Consider the following 21,193-nt stretch of genomic DNA (forward strand, 5'->3'; position numbering starts at 1 on the left):
GTTTCAGGCTGTGGGAACAAATGAAGTGTCTCCATTAAAGGGAATGGGGAATACTGAGACAGGGAAATAATCCTTGGTTTGGGAACTTGTGGCTGATGCCTGCAGGCTTGGCCATTTTACTAGTTCTACTGCATGGAATAAAAACACAAATTCAGACCATCCTTGAGAGCTGCTCTGTCAAACAAGGCTCAAGGAAGGGAATAGCAGCCCAGCAAGGAAATCCCACAGGCTCTTCCCACACTTCTTTCATTTCTACTTTCCCTTTTACTCCTCTTTATTCCAGGACCTTTAAAGAACAGGTTTGATACCAAGTCTAAGCTGGCTCCTGCCCTACAGCAGGAGCCAGGACGGAAATTACTCTTGCAGCTCCTGTCACTTCTAGACCTCCATGACTCATTCTCCTACCTTGTTTTCACCTCCACCCCTGTTCCACAGACAGAGCTGCAGTTCCCTCACAAATGTCACAGTGTCTGCGTGATTCTCCCCCAGCCCTGGCTCCCAAAGGGACTCCATTCCATGGGAAACAGAAGCTGCAGCCTCACACCAGATGGCACAGCAGGGCCTGATCCCCAGCCCCAAACCAGACATGGGGCACAGCCCCAGTCCCACCCCACATGGAGGGCCTGACCCCCAGGGATGGCCACATCACACAGGGGACTGAGCCCCACATCATGTGAGACACAGGCTGACCCCCAGATCATAGCGGGGTCCTGATCTCAGCCCCACAGCATTCAGGGCACCAGGCCCCTGACCTGACCACAGTGCCCCTCAACATACAGGGGACCTGAACACCCAGCCCCACACTGCACAGGGCTCACAGCCCCACAGGGCACCCAGCCCCACACTGCACAGGGCTCACAGCCCCACAGGCCACACAGGGCTCACAGCCCCACACTCCACAGGGCTTACAGCCCCACAGAGACCATAGTCCCAATCTGCACAGGGCTCACAGCCCCACAGAGCACGCAGGGCTCACAGCCCCACAGAGCACCCAGCCCCACACTGCACAGGGCTCACAGCCCCACAGAGACCATAGCCCCAATCTGCACAGGGCTCACAGCCCCACAAAGCACGCAGGGCTCACAGCCCCACAAGGCTCACAGCTCCACAAAGCACAGGGCCCACAGCCTCACCCCACACAGAGCTCACAGCCCCACAGGGCTCACAGCCCCACAAGGTCACAGCCCCACAGGGCTCACAGCCCCACAGCGTCACAACCTCAGTCCACGCAGGGCTCACAGCCTCACCCCACAGAGCTCACAGTCCCACTACTGCACACAGGGTACACAGAGCTCACAGCCCCACAGGGTCACAGCCTCACAGCCCCAGAGGGCTCCCAGCCTCACCCCACAGAGCTCACAGCCCCACAGGGCTCACAGCCCCACAGGGTCACAGCCTCACCCCACAGAGCTCACAGCCCCACAGGGCTGCCAGCCTCGCCCCACAGGGCCACAGCCCCACAGGGTCACAGCCTCACCCCACCCCGTGTCACCTGTCCCTAGCTCAGACACCCCGCTGTCACTCCTCACGCCCCGTCCCCTCTCCCGCCGCCCCCGGAACGCGCTGTCCCCGGAACGCCGGTGCGCGGCCGCGGTTCGCGGGTCCGGGCGGTGCCGGGGCGGTGCCGCGGGCGCGCAGGCGCCGCTCCCGCCCGGCGCCATCGCGGCTGTTGCGGCCACCCCGGGCCGGCCATGGCCACCGACTCGTGGGCCCTGGCCGTGGACGAGCAGGAGGCGGCGGCCGAGTCGGTGAGTGCGCGCCGGGGCCCGCGGGGGCTCGGGATGGCCCGGCCCGACCCGGCCCGGTCCAGCGGCGCGGGGTCCCCCGGGCCGCGCGGCCCCCGCCGCCTCCTCACAGAAAACAGCGATGGCAGAAACCCTTTTCGCCCCATTTTCTGCCGTGGCGGCAGGGAGGGCCCGGGGTATCCGATTGTCCCTGGGCTTGGGCTCTTTCTTTATAAGCAAAACCCCAAATTTTTATTTATATATATATTTATTTATTTATTTACTTACTTACCATTATTTTTAAAATTTCTTCGCCTTCATTCATTTTTTTGCGTATCCAAAGGGCAGAGACATCCTTGCGATCCCCCTCACCCTCCATCCAGACACTGCACCGCTTCAGGCACTCACCCAGCCTCAGCTCTGTCTTCCAGCATCCAAAAAAATTCCTCTTTCTCTCATATTTTTTTAATGAAAAGATGTAACTTTGTACCTCAGAAAAATCGTTTTCTGTTTTTTCTGTGCTTGGGCACCAAACACTAACTGAGGATGTGGGGAAGGTCCTCAGGGCTGCTCTCCCTGCACATTTCAGGTGGTGAAACAAATTCATCCTGGGGCAGCTTGTGCCAGCCAGGACAGGGCACAGATCCTATTTCCATCCTGGAATGCTGATTTTCTCCCATTTTGCATCAGCAGAGCTATTGGGGAGTGGAGGCTACAGGACAGAAAACCCCTTCCCTGTGTTGTCATTACAATTTAAAAAACTTGTATTTCTGTTAAAACTCCTGCTTAGAAATAGTTATATTAAAACTCTTGAAATCAGGTTCCTCTTGTGTCTTCATCCCTTCCAGTTGAGCAGGGTTTGTGCGATACTTGACAAATCCAAAGCTCAGGTTTTCCTGTCTGGAATTAGAATGTAGGGAGCTATATTTGAATTTCTCTGATTTAGTGTTTTTCCTCATTTCTAGTTGAGCACTTTACACCTGAAGGATGAAAAAACCAAACCAGATGCCAATGGTGAGTTCCAGCTGCTCAGATGGGCTTGGAAAGGGGGGAATGTTTCCCTGTGGGGGTTCAGAGCACTGCTGCCAAAGTAAATTCCTGGTAAATCGTGAGATTCCAGGAGAGCTGAGATTAAACAGCAGCACAGACTAAATATTTTGGTGTCTCAGGGAGCTGTGTGAGCAAAATCCGTTGGTGTGGTTGCTAAACTGTACTTGGAGCTGGTGCTTGGGTTTCCTCTGCACAGCAGTGGAGCAGGGCAGTTCTCCTCAGGAAAATGAGCTGTTTGTAGATTTTCACGATGTTCCAAACAGCTCCTCAGGAAAATGAGCTGTTTGTAGCTTTTCCCAGGATGTTCCAAAGCTCTGGGGGTGTGGGCTGCCCCCGAGGCCTGAGCTCACCTGTGCCCCCAACCTGTTCCCATCCAGGTGCCGTTGTCAAGGCAGATGACAATGTGGAGAAGACAGAGGATGAGGAGAAGGGTAAGTGCCTTCCCGAAAAAAGCTTTGGCAAGGAAATTAATTTAATTTAATTATAATTTTATTGATTTAATATATACTTAAAGTAAGTCTGCCTTATGTCTCAGGACCGCTGATCTTGTATCCTGCCCCAAGGACTTAATTGTAAGACATGTCCTACCTCCATAACACTTTTAAAGGCATTGTGTCCTGTAATAACTTGGGAGACTCCTGGATTAGAGTGGAGAGAAATAAGGGGATAGCAGTGTCCTCAAGGCAGGACTGGATACAGGAGCAGTTGGATAACCTGGAGCTGGGATTGCTGTAGCAACCAACAAGTTGCGTTTATGCAGTGGCTGCTGAGAGGTGGGTAAAGGCTCACATTCTTTCAGAAGGTGTTTTAGGAAACAGAATTAGTAGCAAAACCCCAAAGTGCAGCAGTTTAACCTCATTTGGATCTCTCGTATCCTCAACCCTTGTGATTCAGCTCTGAAATCTTTTAAAGTACTGTTTATCCTCAAACCTTCCTTAAAAATAAAACCCTGGGAGGTGTCTGCCCACATGTCAGAGTGAGGGTTGAGGAGGCCTTATCCTGTCCCAGGTAGATGCTAAGCTAAAAGAATCTTAATAAGCAGAGATCTGGATGTGTTAAAGTCCCCCTTAGAACAGTGCTCGTTTGATTTGTCTTCCTGGGTGTTAAATGGGGGAATCTCTGGGATCTCTCAATGTCTCATCCAGGAGATTTGGGCTCTTCAAGCCATTACACTCTAATGAAGAATTTCAGTATTTGGAGGGATTTTGTCCCTTTTAAGTGTCTCAGGAGTTCAGTGGGAGCGAGACCTGGAACAGGCTGTGACTGTTGGATTCATGTTTTCCACCTCCTTTCCCAGAGGACAGAGCTGCCCAGTCCTTACTGAACAAGCTGATCCGCAGTAACCTGGTTGACACCACAAATCAGGTGGAGGTGCTGCAGAGGGACCCCACATCACCCCTCTACTCTGTGAAGTCTTTCGAGGAGCTGCGCCTGTAAGTGCCTGCTGGGAGGAGCCAGAGCCTTCTCTTCATGGAGCTGTCAAATCCTGGGATCAGATATATTAAATAGCCTCCCTTATAACTGGATTTTTCAGTTTGTCATGGGGAGCCTTATTTTTAACCTCTGAGAGAGAGAAGTTTTGCTGTAACTGGCAGAACAGATATGAGTTTGGAGCCCATCAGGTAGTTGGAACCTCTCCCTCATGTCCTGAAAAATTCTTTGGTGGCATAGGAGATACCACCTAAAAGTACATGGGTTTGTGTATCAGGTTACTGCCAACCTGTCATTAATAAGTGACCGTATCATTTGTATTATTTAAGTGCAAGGAGAGTTGGTTTATCTGGGTGCCTGGTAGGGGTTTCCATCTGAAACAACAGCAGTGAACAGCACAAAGGGAACAGCTTATCTTTTCCAGCAACACTGGATTTATGTACTGGAGACATCAGTATTTTCTGACTTCCTTCCCTTTGACAGCCTCTACCAGTGCAGCTTTCAAGGGATGATAACTGTGTTTAAGGCATGGTTGATGGATATATGTATTAATATGCTGAAGGGTACATCCTGTTGGAATTGTTGTGTTTGTATTGATCTCAGGTTTGTTGCTCTACAAGCTCTGCAGCAAAATGGAGCTAAAGAGCCTTCTCCCCATGAAATGCCAGGATGTTTTGCTTTGTTAGTGTTTGTGGTTGAGTGTCTGCAAAAAGAAGCTGAGGTCCTGCAGTGCCTGTTAGACTAATTCATTCCTGTGTTTCAAAAGGCAAACAATCCCAGGGAGTTAATGACAGGGACAGCCAGCCTAATTGAGTCTTCATTTTGTTATGACTCGGGGTATCCTTGGCAACTGGTGCAGAGTTGGGCTTTGTCTGTCCTTGCTTGGAGCAGCACAAGGTTATGTTTTCAAAGAGCTTTTGTTCCAGCCATCGTTGGAAAGCAATACAGGATTTTTGCAAAATTATATTGTGCTGAATGGGAAGTTACTGCAGTGGGAAATGTGGGCAGGAGACCTGTAACCTGCTTGGAAAGGAGAGCTCTTCTGAGAGCACTCACAGCATCCAGGGAGCACCTGGGGGTCATCAGCTGAGAATTTCCAGCACCATAACCCGGATTTAGGTTGTTCTGGGGTCTCCTTGTCTACACAAGTGTCTGCTGAGAGCAGAAAACTCCCTGGAGAGAAAGCAGCAGATGAGAGTTTGCTAGCCAGCAGTGTCACCACACAGTTCTGGGTGTGAGGGCTGGCTTGCAGCCACAGATCACAAGGTGTAGTCACAGCAAACTGAGCTAATTATCAGTCATTTACCTGAGCCAGCATCACTCAGCTGTAGTACAGAATCCACACAACCTGCTGAAGTCCTTGCAAGGATCTCATGATCCCTTCATCCTGTTCCTCACGCTTTGTCCCACGTTTGAGTCATCGAGGAGTGATAATTTTGGCACCAAGATTAGGCATGGCTGAGGAAATGGGACTGGCCTGAAGGACAGGATTAACACTTTCTGCTCTGTGATTCCTGGATTGTCTGAAAAGCTGCTTTGGAACAAACAGTGCTGGCTTTAGACACAGGCTTTGCCCTTGAGCTGGGACAGGCAGGCTGACTTATTAAATCCAGGGGTTTTTGCAAAGCTCCCTGTCTAGACTTCCTGTTGTCACTTATTCCAGGTTCCAGATGCTGACCACAGTTGTTTCAGGGGTGGAGTTGTAGCAGAGACAGCTCTAGAATGTCTTCTTGAGGGTTTTTCTCACCTTTTTGTACGCAAGTGAAAACTAGATGAATTTAAATAGGTCATGATATGAAAATTTCTCTTTTCAGGAAACCACAGCTCCTGCAGGGAGTCTATGCCATGGGCTTCAACAGACCATCTAAGATCCAAGAGAATGCCCTGCCCATGATGCTTGCTGAACCGTATGTACACATTCTTCCTACTCTCTACCAGAATAGAAGGATTTGAAAGGTTCAGTGTGCTGCTCCTGAATTTTGGGTGGGAGGAGGGTGATGGAGAAACTCCCAGGGGATGGAGAAATGTCACAGTGTTTCTGTGGTTATTAACTATGTGACAGCAGCCCTGGATTTGTCCTTTTCCCAGGGCTTGTACTGAGCATGCCGTGCTGTGGGGTTTGGGACGTTGTTGCCAATTTCCTCATTAGTTTGGGAAGAAATAATACAAAATGGCTCAGAAATCCTGGGTGGGTAGGAGTAGCTGAGGTGCTGATTTTCCTCTCCATAACCCTGAGCTGGAACATGTGAGGTACTGAGACACTGGGGAGGAAGTGTGAAATGGGAAATGACTGAGAGATAACCACAGCTCTCCTTCCAAATCTCCATAACTGAGAAACACAGGAGGAGAGTGTTGGGCAGGAAGAAATTCCTGCCCCTTGGAGCGTAGCTGGTCAGGTTGGCCATGCCTGCAGAGCAGGGGTAAATGTGACAGGATTCAGGTGCCCCCGTGGTGCTTCACCCTCTGAGCTGTGCCTGCTGTGCCCCCAGCCCGCAGAACCTCATCGCGCAGTCGCAGTCCGGGACCGGCAAGACAGCTGCCTTCGTGCTGGCCATGCTCAGCAGGGTCGAGCCTGGGAACAAGTATCCACAGGTAAACTCTGGCATGGGGCTGTCCCGGGGCGTGCCTCACCCTGGCCGTGCAGTGCCATCTAGTGAGGAACCTGAGCTGCTGGAGGCCTTCAGATGTAAATCCATGGCTTGATGGAGCCGTGGTGTTATTTCTTTAAACTGCTTAGAGGGGATGGAGGTTTGGGGATTTATCAAAATGCCTTCAGTGCAAAAGATGTGGATTTTGCTCAAAGCTTGTTCCTGTCAGTCCTTTCTGTGCATCACACAGGATGCTATTGCTCTGCGAGTCTCTGAAGGGTGAGATAATACAGATGTTATAATTCACACTATCACAATCAGAAGCTATTTCTTAATTACAATACATTATAAGCATTTCTTAGCTTATCAGCTTTTATCACACCATACTACTAATACCTTAAAACTAATCATCTAAAATTACCCCCATAAGTCTTACTACAATATATCTTTCATAGTTCTATTTCTCCAAAATATTTACTCTTATTTATAAAGTCATTTTTAAAAACTTGTTTCTCATTCCATTTCTCTCTCAACAATGTTTATCCTATTTTATAAAATTTTTAAGCAATATATGTTTACATACAAATGTATACTATGTGAACCTTCTATCAAACTTTGAGAATTTTCTACAAATCCATTTCCCACATGTCAGGAATTAAATTTTTCTGTGAGGACTTAAATCAGAGAAATAGTGCAGGCTGAAGGAGGTTGGTTAAGTGGCTTTGGGGTGGAAGAGAAGGTAACTGTGACAACAGAGCAGACAATGCCTGGAGAGGGACTTTTTAAATCAGATTTCCTCATGAAATGATTGAGAAACTGTTCAGCCACTTGCATATTTGTCTTGAAGAAAACTTCAACAAGGATTTTAAAAAGCAAGTGTAATAGTGTTGCCCTGGATGTTGATCACCTCACTCATTATCCTTCTGTTCCTCCAGTGTTTGTGCCTTTCCCCAACATACGAGCTGGCACTTCAAACAGGAAAAGTGATTGAACAGATGGGAAACTTCTACCCGGAGCTGAAACTTGCGTATGCTGTCCGAGGCAACAAACGTGAGTAAGGGGAAACACCACAAACAGGACTGAGGGAATGATGCTCCTCAGGTCACCAGAGCAGTCAGGTGGTGAAATGGCTCGGTCAGAGAGGGCCGAAACATTTCCCTGTCTGCAGAGCCCCCCTAGAGCAGCCCTTCCTTCTGTCTCGGCAGTGGAGAGAGGGCAGAAGATCTCGGAGCAGATCGTAATCGGTACGCCCGGCACCGTGCTGGACTGGTGTTCCAAACTGAAGTTCATCGATCCCAAGAAGATCAAAGTGTTTGTGTTGGATGAGGCAGATGTGATGATCGCCACCCAGGGCCACCAGGACCAGAGCATCCGCATTCAGAGGTACGGAGGGACACACGGACAGTGGGGCTGCAGTCGGGATTGGTGTCCTCACCAGTGAAACAACAAGACTGAAATGACAGATTAGCTCTAGTCCAGGGGGTTCATAGAGGCACAATGTCAGGGGATGACAAGCAGTTTCATTTCATAGAATAACACAGAATCACAAGATTTGAAGAGACCTTCAAGATCATCCAGTCCAACCCAGCCCCAACACCTCAACTAAACCCTGGCACCCAGTGCCACATCCAGGCTTTGTCAAACACACCCAGGGATGGGGACTCCACCACCTCCCCAGGTGGCCATTCCAGAACTTTATCACCCTTTCCGTAAAAGACTTTTTCCTAATATCCAACCTGTATTTCCCTTGGTGCAGCTTAAGGCTGTGTGCTCTGGTTCTGTCAGTGCTGCCTGGAGAAAGAGCCCAGCCCCAGCTGAGCACAGGCACCTTTCAGGAGCTGTGCAGAGTGATGAGGGCAGCCCTGAGTCTCCTTTTCTCCAGGCTGAGCACCCCAGCTCCCTCAGTCATTCCTCACAGGGCTTGTGTTCCCAGCCCCTCTCCAGCCTCGTTTCCCTCCTTTGGATGCACTCAGGCATCTCGATGTTCTTCCCAAACTGAGGGCCCAGAACTGCACACAGTGCTCAAGGTGCAGCCTCACCAAGGATATGGGGCTGCACAGAGGTGCAGCCCTGTGCCAAATACAGGGACAGAATGAGCTCCCTGCTCCTGCTGGCCACACCATTCCTGATGCAGGCCAGCATGCCATTGGCCTTCTTGGCCACCTTACAGAATAAAAATCCTGTCCCTGGAGCAGGGTTTATTCCTCTTTAAGAAGGTAAGTCTGGATGCCTGTGATCCATGAGGGAGTGATCATGGGTGGGGAAGATTGGTTTTAGTCTTTCCAGCCAATGAAATAACTGGTTCCAGGGCTATGGTTTTCCTTTGCCTGTAGCATGAATTCCATCAGGATATCAGGAGGTGACAGTATTGTGTGGGAACCTTCCCTATTTCTCTCTCTCTTTCAGAATGCTCCCCAGGGACTGCCAGATGCTCCTGTTTTCAGCCACTTTTGAGGATTCTGTGTGGAAGTTTGCTCAAAAAGTTGTTCCTGACCCAAACATTATCAAACTGAAGCGTGAGGAGGAGACCCTGGACACCATCAAGCAGTATTATGTCCTGTGCAATAACAGAGATGAAAAGTTCCGGGCTCTCTGTAACATCTACGGGGCCATCACCATCGCCCAGGCCATGATCTTCTGCCATGTGAGTGCTTCCAAGGAATGTTAGTCCTAGTGACCCCTCAGAGTCTGCAAGTGCTAAAACCAAGCCAGACACGGTTTCTAGAAAGGAACTGAGAACAAAATTGCCCTTTTTGGCTTCTCTGGCTCCATCTTTAAGGGAAATCCCAAAAGCCACGTTAGTGCTGGCTGGTTTGATTCCCTGGGTTTGTCCATCCAGGAGACAACATTGGACTTTTTTATTCCTGATTGGTCACTGTTATCCCTGAAGTCCTCGGAAGCAAAGATCAGAGTAGTGCGCATTATTCCAAAACTCTGAACTGAAAAGGAAAAAAAGTGGGGTTGGAAAATGGATGAAAATAGGCCATAATGAGGGATTGGGAAGTCTTTTGCTTCTCTAGCTGATACAGAGCTGTTCCTGGGACTTCATTTCCCTCAGGTAATTGAGGATACACCTCTGGGATCTCACTGTGAATCATACTGAGACTTGGTTTTCTTTTTCTGGAAGCTGCCATAATAATTTTTAGGGAAAAATCAATACTGACAGCACCAAACAGCCAGGCAAAGTGAGCTCAGACAGGATGAAAGTGTTTGGAATCTGCTGCAGCAGTGTGCTTCTAGGCTGTCTCAAGACATAATTGGAGCTCAAAAAACTGTTTAATTCAAGGCTGTGCAGAGCTCTGTGGGATTTCACAACTACATTCAGGTCTGACCCTGCCATTTTCCAAGCTGAGTAGTTGTGGTTTTGTGACAAGTTTCATGAGTTTGCAGTGTACACATGTAGTGTCAGTCTCCAGCAGAGTGAAATCCAAGGAACAGAGCACAAAGAAAAGGTGTCTTATTAATCAGGGGCTCCTGTGGTGGCTGAGGTGTATTGTCCTCCTTCTTACACAGTTTGTAAGTGAGACAAAAACAGAGCAGCCACAGAGCTTTCAGTGGGCCCCCAGAGAGGTTCATTGTCACTTTTCCAGCAGTAGAACCCCATCTGCTGTGTGTTGCAGACCCGGAAGACGGCGGGGTGGCTGGCGGCCGAGCTGTCCAGGGAGGGCCATCAGGTGGCCTTGCTCAGCGGGGAGATGATGGTGGAGCAGAGAGCGGCCGTCATCGAGCGCTTCCGGGAGGGCAAGGAGAAGGTGCTGGTGACCACAAACGTCTGTGCCAGAGGTAGGATATGGAGGAGTGGGGCCAGGTGATGCTCTAGGGTTTGAGCTTTTATATTTTTCATGTATTTGTGACCCTGCAGTTCTTTAGTGTGTAACTCCAAACCCCACACGCAGTGCCAGCTGCTGTTCTCCCGTTTGGGGCAGACACAACAATTCCTCTCCAGGCCTGGCAGTCAAGGACACCTCACTGCCTCAGGTTCCAAGAAATTAAACAAAAGGGAGCTGGGGGGAGCAAACTTGGGGTAAATGACTTCATTACCTGAAGCTGTAATTGGAGGATTAACCCCCAATATGCAAATGAACCAAATTTATAAAAGTGAAAAGTGAAAACCTGTGGTCCATTTTTGAGTGTGGCCTCTGGGGAGCTTTGTCTGCCTGAGATGTACCTGAAGGCACTTCAATAAATACACCCACTTTTTATTCCCTTTATTTTGTCTGGCCTCTGTTTTTAGGTGGCCTGGAAAGGCATCCCAGGGAGAGCTGCAAGCAGCACTTCCTAAGATAACACATACCCCTGGCCAGCTCACAGGAAGAATTCACATCCTCAGGTGTTCCAGTTGGGAGAAATTGGTGTTCTTACACTGTGTGCCTGTGGGCAAACACAGGATTGCTTGTTGGCTTCCTGCTGCTTGAGATGGAAAAGTCCATCCTGTGAGAGTCTGGCACCAAGCCTGCCTTGTGCTGCTGACATTCAGAGTTTGCAGTGAACATGTGCCCAAGTACGGAAAAATGAAAACCAGTGAAATCCAGTTCACTTTCCCAGTAGGAATTTGTGGTGTAATTTGACATCCTAGAACAGTTAAGACAGGATCATACTTGAAAAAAAAACAAGTGGTCTTTAGAGCTTTGCAGGGAAGGAGAAAGTTTCTGACATACTTGAGTGCTGGTAGAATTTCCAGAATATTTAAGTGCCTTTGGCTGTTTCAGTGGGACTCTCTTCCCTAAAGCTCAATAGTTTTTATTTCCACCCCATGAGGATACTGTGGAAAAGCTCCATTTCAGAGTGTGAGGAGGCTGTTCCTGCTGCAAAAAGATTTAAGTGAATTTGTGTAACCCGATGCTCTCTTTTTGCCAGGGATTGATGTAGAGCAGGTGTCTGTTGTTATCAATTTTGACCTGCCTGTGGATAAGGATGGCAATCCAGACAACGAGACCTACCTGCACCGCATCGGCCGCACCGGCCGCTTCGGCAAGCGAGGGCTGGCCATTAACATGGTGGACAGCAAGCACAGCATGAACATCCTCAACAGAATCCAGGAACATTTCAGTACGTACCCTCAGGCTTTCTCCTTTCTCTGAGCTGTTGAATCATTGCAGAATTTGATTTGTTGGATGCTGAGCAGGTCTCAGGGTGTTTGTTGAGCCTTAAATGGGTGGCAGAGGAGCACAGCAGGAGTGTTTGGTGTAGCATCACTTGGGATTGTGACCTGCTGCCTGGGACAGGAGCAGAATAAATCAGGCTGTGTTTGCTGTCTGCCTGGATAGTCCTTGAAGTGGATGTTCTGGAGTACCCAGATGGGCCTTTGATAAAAGGGAACAGTTTTAATTTGTATTTTTAAAACCTGACTGAACATTCCCTGATAAACCAGAACTCGGGTCCAGCTGAGGAGAACAGCGTTCCCTTCTCTGCTCAGTGTTAAGAAATCTGACTTATTTCTCTTCTTTCCCAGACAAAAAGATAAACAAATTGGATACTGATGACTTGGATGAAATTGAGAAGATAAATAACTGAAATAGCTGCTGGAACTGGTGTGTGCCCTGCTGTGGAAGCTCTCCCACTACAATTGGATCAGCGTTTGGATTGGCACAGCCTCTCGGCTCGTCCCGAAAAGGACTCTTCAAGATATGAGTACACAAAAATTACCTCATGTTCAAAATTGCAGTTGGACTTCAAATTGTGCAACTATGGGGAGGAAGAGGAAATGTTTACAGAAGCTTTTAACATTTCTTAGTTTAGCCTTAAAATGGGATGATCTTTGGAATTCTGAGAAATACACTTGCCAAAAGAGAGGCAATAGGGAATACCTAAAATTTTAAAAGGAAAAAAAAATTATTATCTTTAATTGGAATAATGTACAGCATTAACCTGATCAGTTTAAATCCAACAGCTGAATATATAACGGACATAAGGAAAGGAAAAAAAATTTAAAAAAAAACCAAACTAAAAACCCCAAACAAGGCAGCTGGTTTTTGGCTAAATACTTAACTTGTACAAACTAGGATGTCATTCTCTTTGGCGCTCCCCTGAGCTCTTTAAGACTCATTTCTGGCTTTCTGATGGATTTGCCCTGCTTTTCCTTCCATAAATTGTCCTGAGGATGTCTCCAGTAGCTCCTACTTGCAAACACAGGTGCCGTGTGGCTTTGCTGGGCAGTGTTTTCTTTTCCTTTGTCCTGGATTTGTTGGGATGGCCTCTCTGTGTAATGTGGGTGGTGGTGACACTACAGAAGTTCATCCCAAGTGTTTAACCTGGCTATGGTGTGGTTGGGTGGGGTGGGAGGGGCAGTATGAAGGGAACTGTACTAATGGATTGCCTGATTAAATTCACCTCTGTGAATGAAATTCACCATGTGATTAAATGCACCATGCTCTGAAGCTCAGCATGGGTAATGTACAGAGCTGTTGGGCTTCACCCATCAGATACAGGATTGAAAGAACAAACAAATCATGATAGCCTGGACTGACCAAAAAAATGTACCCTTAGTACACCAAATTTACCTGTTGCAGTACATTTCAGTACCAGAGTTTTGAGTCAAATTGCTCAGCCAAATTGCAGGTGGGAAGTGCTCCATAGTGCAAAATAGGTTGTTGGTCCCTGCCCCAGGGTGTTCCATGGAGAAGGAAGGATTCACAGCTCCTGGAGAAGGAAGGATGATGCCTCCTGTGTGTTGGGACCACTCTCGTGCACACAGCTGGACACTGTGGGCTGTCCCCCAGCCCAGTCTCCAGGAGAAGGAGGCTCCTGAACCAGAACTTAGGGTGCACAGCTCTTTGTTGGGGGGAAATGGGACATGCATGAGCAGCCATGGGCCTGCTACTCAGCGTGGGAATCATGTCAAAACAAATGTATAAATTGTAAATTTAAACTGAATTGTTTTCTTTGCAATTTTGGCCATCATATTCTGTTCAAAGACAGGAATATGGATCCTTTTACCAAGTAAAAAAAGGCTCATTTAAAATGTACCTAAAATTTTAGGAAATTGTGCACCCTTTTATCAATTTGTATAAAGGCTTTAGTGAAGAAAAAAAAAACAGCTTAAAATTAAACTTTTTGTATTCTGGGGTGTATCTATTTTTATTCTGTTGGAATCCTATTTAAAGTGGCAGGTGAGTGAGTGCTTGCGTGTGGAGTGGAAGACTTGATTTAATCACCTACTTTCCTAGTACAGTTGAATGACCTGGTGACAGCAGAGTATTGGGTTGAATTGTCATGGAAGCTGCTGCTGGTCCTGTGTGCTGTTTCTAATGTACTTTTAATTGGAATTAAAGAACACATACTGAACAATCCCTTTGCTGACTTCTTGCTTGAATACTTTGTTGGTGTTTAAAAGCCTCAGTAAGGACATTCTCAGTCAAAAGTCCTGGTAAGTTTTATATTTGTGACAGAATTAATTTTAATGCTGAAATTCTTAAAAGATTCCCACTAAGAAGTTTGTTAAATGATGCCACACAATAAATGAGGTCAGATAAATATTGTTCTTCCCCCCCTGCTTCTTATGCTGGACTTAGAATTGCTGCTAAAATCTCCCCAGAACAGTTCTGATTGGAAGAGAAGAACTGAGGGAGAAAAGAGGCGTTTTCCCTGTGCTGTGCTTGCCTAGATCAAAACTTGATACTTTTTGCCCATCTTTGGAGATGCTGTAGCCTGGGTGAGGTGATTAGAACCAAACTCATCCAGGAGGAACATCCTGCAGCATGAGAAATCCACTGTGAGCCAAGTTACTCTGAACTGTCTGATTGTTCTGTTCTTGCTCAGAGCCCCTGTGCTCTCACAGCTGCCTGGTGCTCCCCAGCTCAGGTCACAGCTTGTCACTGATGGATGGAGAGTGCTTCCTCCTTGGCTGCAGGCTTGTGTTGAGCACAGGGTGCAGGTACAAACTTCAGGCAGGTGGTGTGGAGGCAGCTGACCATCCAAAGGCTGATTGGGGCAGCCCCTGAGGTATTTGCCGTCAAATTGGAGGTTTCTTTAAAGCAGGTGTGATGGATAAACCTCAGTTCATGTAAATCATTTAAAGTTCAAGTTTCAGCCTAAAAGATTTTATTTAACACAGGATGGAAATACTCTGAAACACAGGAGTAACAGTACCCACAACAGGAGAAATAGGGAATTAACTACCTAACTCTGAAGGAAACCTGGAAAATGGTCCCTTTTCCTGAAAGCAAGTGATTTTGTGGTTCTGTTGAAGGCATCCATATGTTTTGATATCTGTGACTGCTGCTGAGTCATTCCCATCACCAACAGCAGCAGGGACCACTGTTCCATCAGATGCTGGTTTTACAAAGCTGCTGGACTCTGAACACTTGGTTTAGCATCAGGTACCACACTCAGAGCCAGCACCAGCAAACAGCTTTCTGCTCCTGTGGTGTTTGTGCTCCTGTGCAGAGTTGGTTTGGCATTTACACTGAGCTTCAAAATAAATTTGGTTTGCCTCAAAACATTTAAACTCACTCATCTGTGTGGCAAGTGTCCATTGTTAAAGGAGATTAGAAATTACTGCCTTTGAAGTTCCATTAGAAACTAGAAGATATTTCTCTTTTTTTAGCACAAGCACATTGTGTTTGCCTAAACATGCTGAGTCACCCAACCAGCCTTTTAAAGATGGTGCAGTAAAAGATGGCTTGCTCTTTGAGCCAGATCCCAGTCAAATCCCATTAATATCTTATTTAAAAATCCCCTAAGCAGCACTTGCTCCTTGGACTAACTCACTTCAGTGTAAAGGGGTTAAATGGAATTATCTGTAACATCCCTTCTTAACTATCCACCTCTTCTTACCTATGGATCACATGAGCCAAATAAGAGAAGGAAAACTAAGGAGAAAATCCTGTTGCTCCCCAAGACATCCAAATTAATAATTATTTGTTCTTAAAAAGATGATTTAGTCACAGTTAGAGCTGGACTGAGGTTACCCAGAAAGACCTGAGTCCTCACAGCTATTTTAAAACCAGTCTTGCAATTTAATACTTCACAATAACTCATTCCTGTGTTACTACTGTTATTTCCAGATGGGTTTGGGGTTTGATCTCCTTTTCAGTCTCTTGAGAAGACATTTAAGATAATGATAAGCTATTGAAGGTGGTCCTGTAGCTAAACCAGTTCTGTTTCTACCTTCCCAAATGGTGCTTCTGCATTCAGAGAAGTGGTACCTTCCCAAAACATGGAAAAGGACAAGAGGAGAGGTCTTGGAAACCTGAGTTTTCAAAGAACATCGGGAACTTCAACAAACCAGAAAGGCTGAAGGTTGGTGGTGCTGAGGCAGAAATTTGTGATGGCACAGGTGACACAGGCTGTTCTGTATGAATCAGGTTAATGCATCTGAAATACTATTTTCTGAAATACTATTTCAAGTACTATTAGATATCCCTAACTCTTCTTCCTGGGGATTTTGTGGGAGATAGAAGATTAAGAACTAGGTGCAGGAAGCATCAGACTCTCAGTTTTTTGAAGAAGCAATGCAGCTCACTGAGCAGAAGGACCACAGTGTCTCTGTGTGCCTAAAGATCTGCTGCATCGTGCTGCTCGTCCTGTCGGATGCACAGCACGGACTTGGGCAGGATCCTGCACTCCTGAAGGGACTTTGTAAGGTCAGAGAAGCTCCTCCGGGGCACCTCCATGGTTTCAAGGCTGCAGTGTTGGTAGTTGGCCAACAGTTTCTGTCCTGCCACAGCAAGGACGGTCTGGAGGCTGTCAGAGGGCTTGAAGTGGTGCTCAAACCTCTGCCCAGAGGGAGACCGGACAGCGAGCAGCACGTGCGGCTCTTCCAGGCTTGCAGGGAGCACCCAGGGGCTCTCCTGCCTCCCCTGCCCTCCCCACTGCTCAGGGGCACAGTGCACGTGTGAGCTCTCTTCAGTGGGAATGCCACTTCCTGACAGTGTGCTGGCAGATCCCTGTCCTCCAGAAAAAGCCTTGGTGGCTTTTGGAGCATCCTCCTGGCCCTCGCTCACTCCCAGCCGGTTGGTGCGTTCAGCCAAGGCTTCCACGGCGCTGCTCCCTGCGCCCTTCCGGCTGATGGAGGGGAGCACCCGGTACCTGTTCAGGGAGGAGGAGGAGGAGGAGGAGGAGGTCTTCAAAGGCACTTGCTGCAGGAGCTTTGGGATTTTCCCAGGAGACACCTTGGCAGGAGGGAACGCTGCTTTTGTGAGCGGCGCTCTCCGGCTCTTCACCACTTCCTGAGGAGAGGCTGCCGGCAGGGAACTTGGCACGTGGCATGGACAGGCTTCCGTGCCCTGACAGTGGCTCAAGCTTGGCCTCTGTCCCTTGGCAGATTTGGGCCTGGAGACGTGCATGGTGATGGTGCTGCCCCACGGCAGAGTGGCTGTGCCCAGAGGGAAGCGGAGCTGAGCTGGTGCTGAGTCCTGGAAAGCCGCTGTGGCCATCGCACCTGTGGGGCAGGAGCAGAGGGAAAGGTTACAGGGACTGGCCAGGAGTCTCCAGCCTCCCTGAGGCTCCCACACTGTGCTCTGTGTCAGGTAATAAATCTGGGGTATCACTGCATGGACACCACTGGGTATCAATCACTTGGGTATCACTGGGTATCACATGGGTATCACATGGGTATCACTGGGTATCACTGGGTATCTATCACTTGGGCATCACTGGGCATCACTGGATATCACTAGGTATCAATCACATGGGCATCACTGGTATCACATGGATATCACTGGGCATCACTGGTATCACATGGGCATCACTGGATATCACATGGACATCACTGGGTATCACTAGGCATCACTGGCCATCACTGGATATCACATGGGCATCACTGGGTATCACTGGGCAGCACTGGGCATCACATGGGTATCACTGCATGGGCATCACTGGGCATCACTGAATATCACTGGGTATCACATGGGCATCACTGGGTAATCACTGAGCATCACTGGGTGTCACTGGGCATCACTGGGCATCCCTGAGCATCACTGGGTGTCACTGGGCATCACTGGGCGCCACTGCAACCCTGCTGTGCAGTAAGGGCTGAGTCCCAGAGGGTGGGAGATGTGTTCTTTGGAGGGACTGGCTTTGGCAGGAATTGTGTGAAGCTGACCCGGAGCTTTGGGGAGTTGTGCTCTTTGCCACTGAATGTAAGTTTTTGATGGAAAGAACAATTTCTTTCTTCCGAAGCTGGAAACTCTGTGAAATGGGAGAGGAGTGAAGCTCAGAGCATAGCTCTGGCCTTTGCACTGTTCCTGCAATGGCAGATTCAGTTCCCGTTGTGGATTTTGGGATAAGACTGACTTCACTTCATATTTTAGATCTATCTCAAGACCATTGAGATTGAAAAACCCTGATTCAATACACATAAACCTGTTCTGACTCTCCAGAGACCAAAAGTTTGGTCCAAAAGTGCCCAAAATTTTCTCAACAGAGAATGATTTACCTGAGGGAATGGCTGGAGCTGTGTCAGGTTTAGGCTGGATATCAGGGAAAGGTTCTTTCCCCAGAGGATGCAGGCACTGCCCAGGCTCCCCAGGGAATGGGCACAGCCCCGAGGCTGCCACAGCAGCATTTGGACAAGGCTCTGAGGGAAGCACAGGATGGGATTGTTGGAGTGTGTGTGCAGGGCCAGGAGCTGGGCTGGATGATCCCTGTGGGTCCCTCCCAGCTCAGGATATTCCATGATCCTGTGATACAACCTCCACTGAGGAGGAAGCCACGTTCTGCTGCGTGTTTCCCAGAGGAAGCTGTGCCTGGAGCTCTCAGCTATGCCAGGACAGACAGCCCAGCCCCTGGGTCACAACCTCACAACAACGCTTTGGAGAAGTGCCACAGGGAACCTCCTCTTCCATTCCTGTGGGTTTTGTGGCAGCATTTACCAAGGGGGGGGGGGGGGGAAGGTCACCTTGGATTGCTTGGCATTCTCCAGAAATGACACAGTCACATTCAGCTGCTGTTTGTCCCCCAGCAGTGCATTGCTCAGTGCAAACCTCAGGAATTCAGCAAAGCCAAGGGCAAAACCTTACACCTGGGCTGGGGCAATCCCAGGCACACCTGGGTGGAGGAGGGATGAAGAGCAACTCTGGGAGAAGAATGACCCGCAGGGGTCCCCAGCCCTGGAAGGACCTGGAGCTGCTGGAGAGAGCCCAGAGAAGGCACCAGGATGAGCAGAGGGATGGAGCAGCTCTGCTGGGAGGACAGGCTGAGAGAATTGAGATTGTTCAGCCTGGAGAGAGGAGGCTCCTGGGTGACCTCATTGTGGCCTTCCAGTACCTGAAGGGAACTAATGGGAAAGATGGAGAGAGACTGTGGGCAAGGGCCTGGAGTGCCAGGACACAGGGAATGCCTTCCCACTGACAGAGGGCAGGGTTACATGAGATCTTGGATTAAATTGTTCCCTGGGAGAGCAGGGAGGTCCTAGCACAGGGTGCCCAGAGCAGCTGTGGCTGCCCCTGGATCCCTGGCAGTGCCCAAGGCCAGGCTGGACAGGGCTTGGAGCAGCCTGGGACAGTGGAAGGTGTCCCTGCCCTTGGGAGGGGTGGGACAAGATGTTCTTTAAGTTCCCTTCCAACCCAAACCCTTCTGGGATTCTATTCTAAACCAAACAGAGAGAACAGCCCCTGTGGCACTTTGCCAGGGATGTGTTTGCTATCTAACATTTCATTTCTCCTCCAGCTCAGCACGGCCAAGGCAGAGTCCCAGCACACCCTGCCCAGCCCCAGCTGACAGACCTGTCCCTCCTGAGCCTCCAGCGGAAGGGGACAGGGACAGTGGCCCAGGTGACTCATCCCAGCTTCCCAGGAGCCCGTGGGAGGGACAGGGGCTGCACCTCCTCCTTACTGCTGCTAACAAATAAACTCCAAGGCAACAAGGCACTGAGGCACAACTCCCAAGCACCCGGGAGCGCTGACAAATATCCCCAGCCATGCTGCCACTGCCAAGAATGAACCCCCAGCCAACCAACCTGGCAGAAGCCTTGGTGGGGCCCTCCGTGAGTGCCTGTACTGCCCCAGCACGGTGCATGACAGAGGGGACAGGCTGAAAACCGGGTCTGGTGAGGGCTGGCATGAGGAACCACAGCCAGGGAGGGCTATGCCCCCAGGGCCTGGGAGGCTGGGCACTGCACAGCCCTGACCCACAGCACGGGATCCCAGCTGGGCCAGGCTGCAAGGGACAAGGGCAGCTCAGGTGGTGCCACCTCCCCGCCCCAGCAGGGCCAGCCCAGGGCACAGAGCACAGAGCACAGCAGGGCATGGGGCACAGGGCACAGAGCACGGGGCACAAGGCACAGGGCACGGGGCACAGGGCATGGGGCACAGGGCACAGAGCACGGGGCACAGGGCACAGAGCACGGGGCACAAGGCACAGGGCACGGGGCACAGGGCACAGAGCACAGAGCACGGGGCACAGAGCACAGAGCACGGGGCACATGGCACAGAGCACAAAGCACGGGGCGCAAGGCACAGAGCACGGGGCACAGGGCACAGAGCACGGGGCACAAGGCACAGGGCACAGAGCACGGGGCACGGGGCACGGGGCACGGGGCACAGGGCACAGGGCACAGAGCACAGAGCACAGAGCACGGGGCACAGGGCACGGGGCACAAGGCACAGAGCACAGGGCACGGGGCACAAGGCACAGGGCTGTGGGCAGACGGGTCTGGGATACCTCTGTCAGGGACACTCTCTGGGCAATGTATTCCAGGTGTTTAAAGAAGTCCTTCCTCATGCTCAGGTGGAACTTCGCGGGCATCACTCCCTGCCCACTGCCCTTGTCCTGGTGAGGGCTGGCCCAGCCCCACGAGAGCCCTCGGTGCCACAGCCCGGCCGGGCCCACAGCTGGGTCGGGGGCTGAGCCCACGGCCGGGCCCACGGCAGGAGCGCAGCCCCGCCGGCAGAGCGGGGCCCTGTAGCGCGGCTCCAGAGCCCCAGAAGCAGCCCCCGCTCCCTCCCCCGGTGCCGGTGCCGGTGCCGGTGCCGGTCCCGCAGTGGCCCCGCCGCCCCTCACCTGCCCCGCGCCCGCCTCACGGCGCCGTTACCGCGGCCACCGCGGCGCTGCCGGGCGCGCGCCACGCCCCGCCCACAGCCACGGCCCCGCCCATGGCCCCGGCCCCGCCCCCGCCGCGAGCCGGCCCCAGCCCCGCCCGTGGGAACGGGAACGGGGAGCGGGAATGGGAACGGGAATGGGGAGAGGGACAGGGAATGGGAACGGGAATGGGGACACGGAATGGGGAATGGGAACGGGGACAGGGAACGGGAACAGGAATGGGGACAGGGAATGGGAACGGGAACGGGGATAGGGACAGGGAATGGGAACGGGAATGGGGAGAGGGAATGGGAACGGGAACGGGGATAGGGACAGGGAATGGGAACGGGAATGGGGACACGGAATGCGGAATGGGAACGGAGACAGGGAACGGGAACGGGAACAGGAATGGGGACAGGGAATGGGGAATGGGAACGGGGA

General features: G+C 50.3%; 2 protein-coding genes across 3 annotated transcripts; one reads left to right on the forward strand and one right to left on the reverse strand.

Annotated features, from left to right (window-relative positions):
* Positions 1–1,639: 1,639 nt before the first annotated feature.
* On the forward strand, positions 1,640–14,080 carry LOC136565320 (ATP-dependent RNA helicase DDX19B). Its single transcript, XM_066563843.1, has 12 exons — positions 1,640–1,748; positions 2,690–2,738; positions 3,152–3,205; positions 4,072–4,207; positions 6,020–6,112; positions 6,695–6,797; positions 7,729–7,843; positions 7,999–8,176; positions 9,200–9,437; positions 10,414–10,576; positions 11,651–11,842; positions 12,246–14,080. The coding sequence occupies exons 1-12, from the start codon at positions 1,692–1,694 to the stop codon at positions 12,305–12,307; spliced, it is 1,440 nt and encodes a 479-aa protein (XP_066419940.1). The 5' UTR covers positions 1,640–1,691; the 3' UTR covers positions 12,308–14,080.
* A 736-nt stretch (positions 14,081–14,816) lies between these two features.
* UBXN10 (UBX domain protein 10) lies at positions 14,817–20,799 on the reverse strand. Of its 2 annotated transcripts, none has more exons than XM_066563844.1 (2): positions 20,735–20,799; positions 14,817–17,174 (listed from the first exon to the last, which is right to left on the reverse strand). In XM_066563844.1, exon 2 carries the CDS (start codon positions 17,167–17,169, stop codon positions 16,288–16,290), a length of 882 nt encoding a protein of 293 aa, XP_066419941.1. In that variant the 5' UTR covers positions 17,170–17,174; positions 20,735–20,799; the 3' UTR covers positions 14,817–16,287. The 2 variants fall into 2 exon arrangements, with proteins under 2 accessions (XP_066419941.1, XP_066419942.1); XM_066563845.1 differs by lacking the exon at positions 20,735–20,799 and adding an exon at positions 20,396–20,451.
* Between the last annotated feature and the right edge of the window lie 394 nt (positions 20,800–21,193).

This window comes from Molothrus aeneus, chromosome 21, assembly GCF_037042795.1.
Source record: "Molothrus aeneus isolate 106 chromosome 21, BPBGC_Maene_1.0, whole genome shotgun sequence".
Taxonomy (NCBI): Eukaryota; Metazoa; Chordata; class Aves; order Passeriformes; family Icteridae; genus Molothrus; species Molothrus aeneus.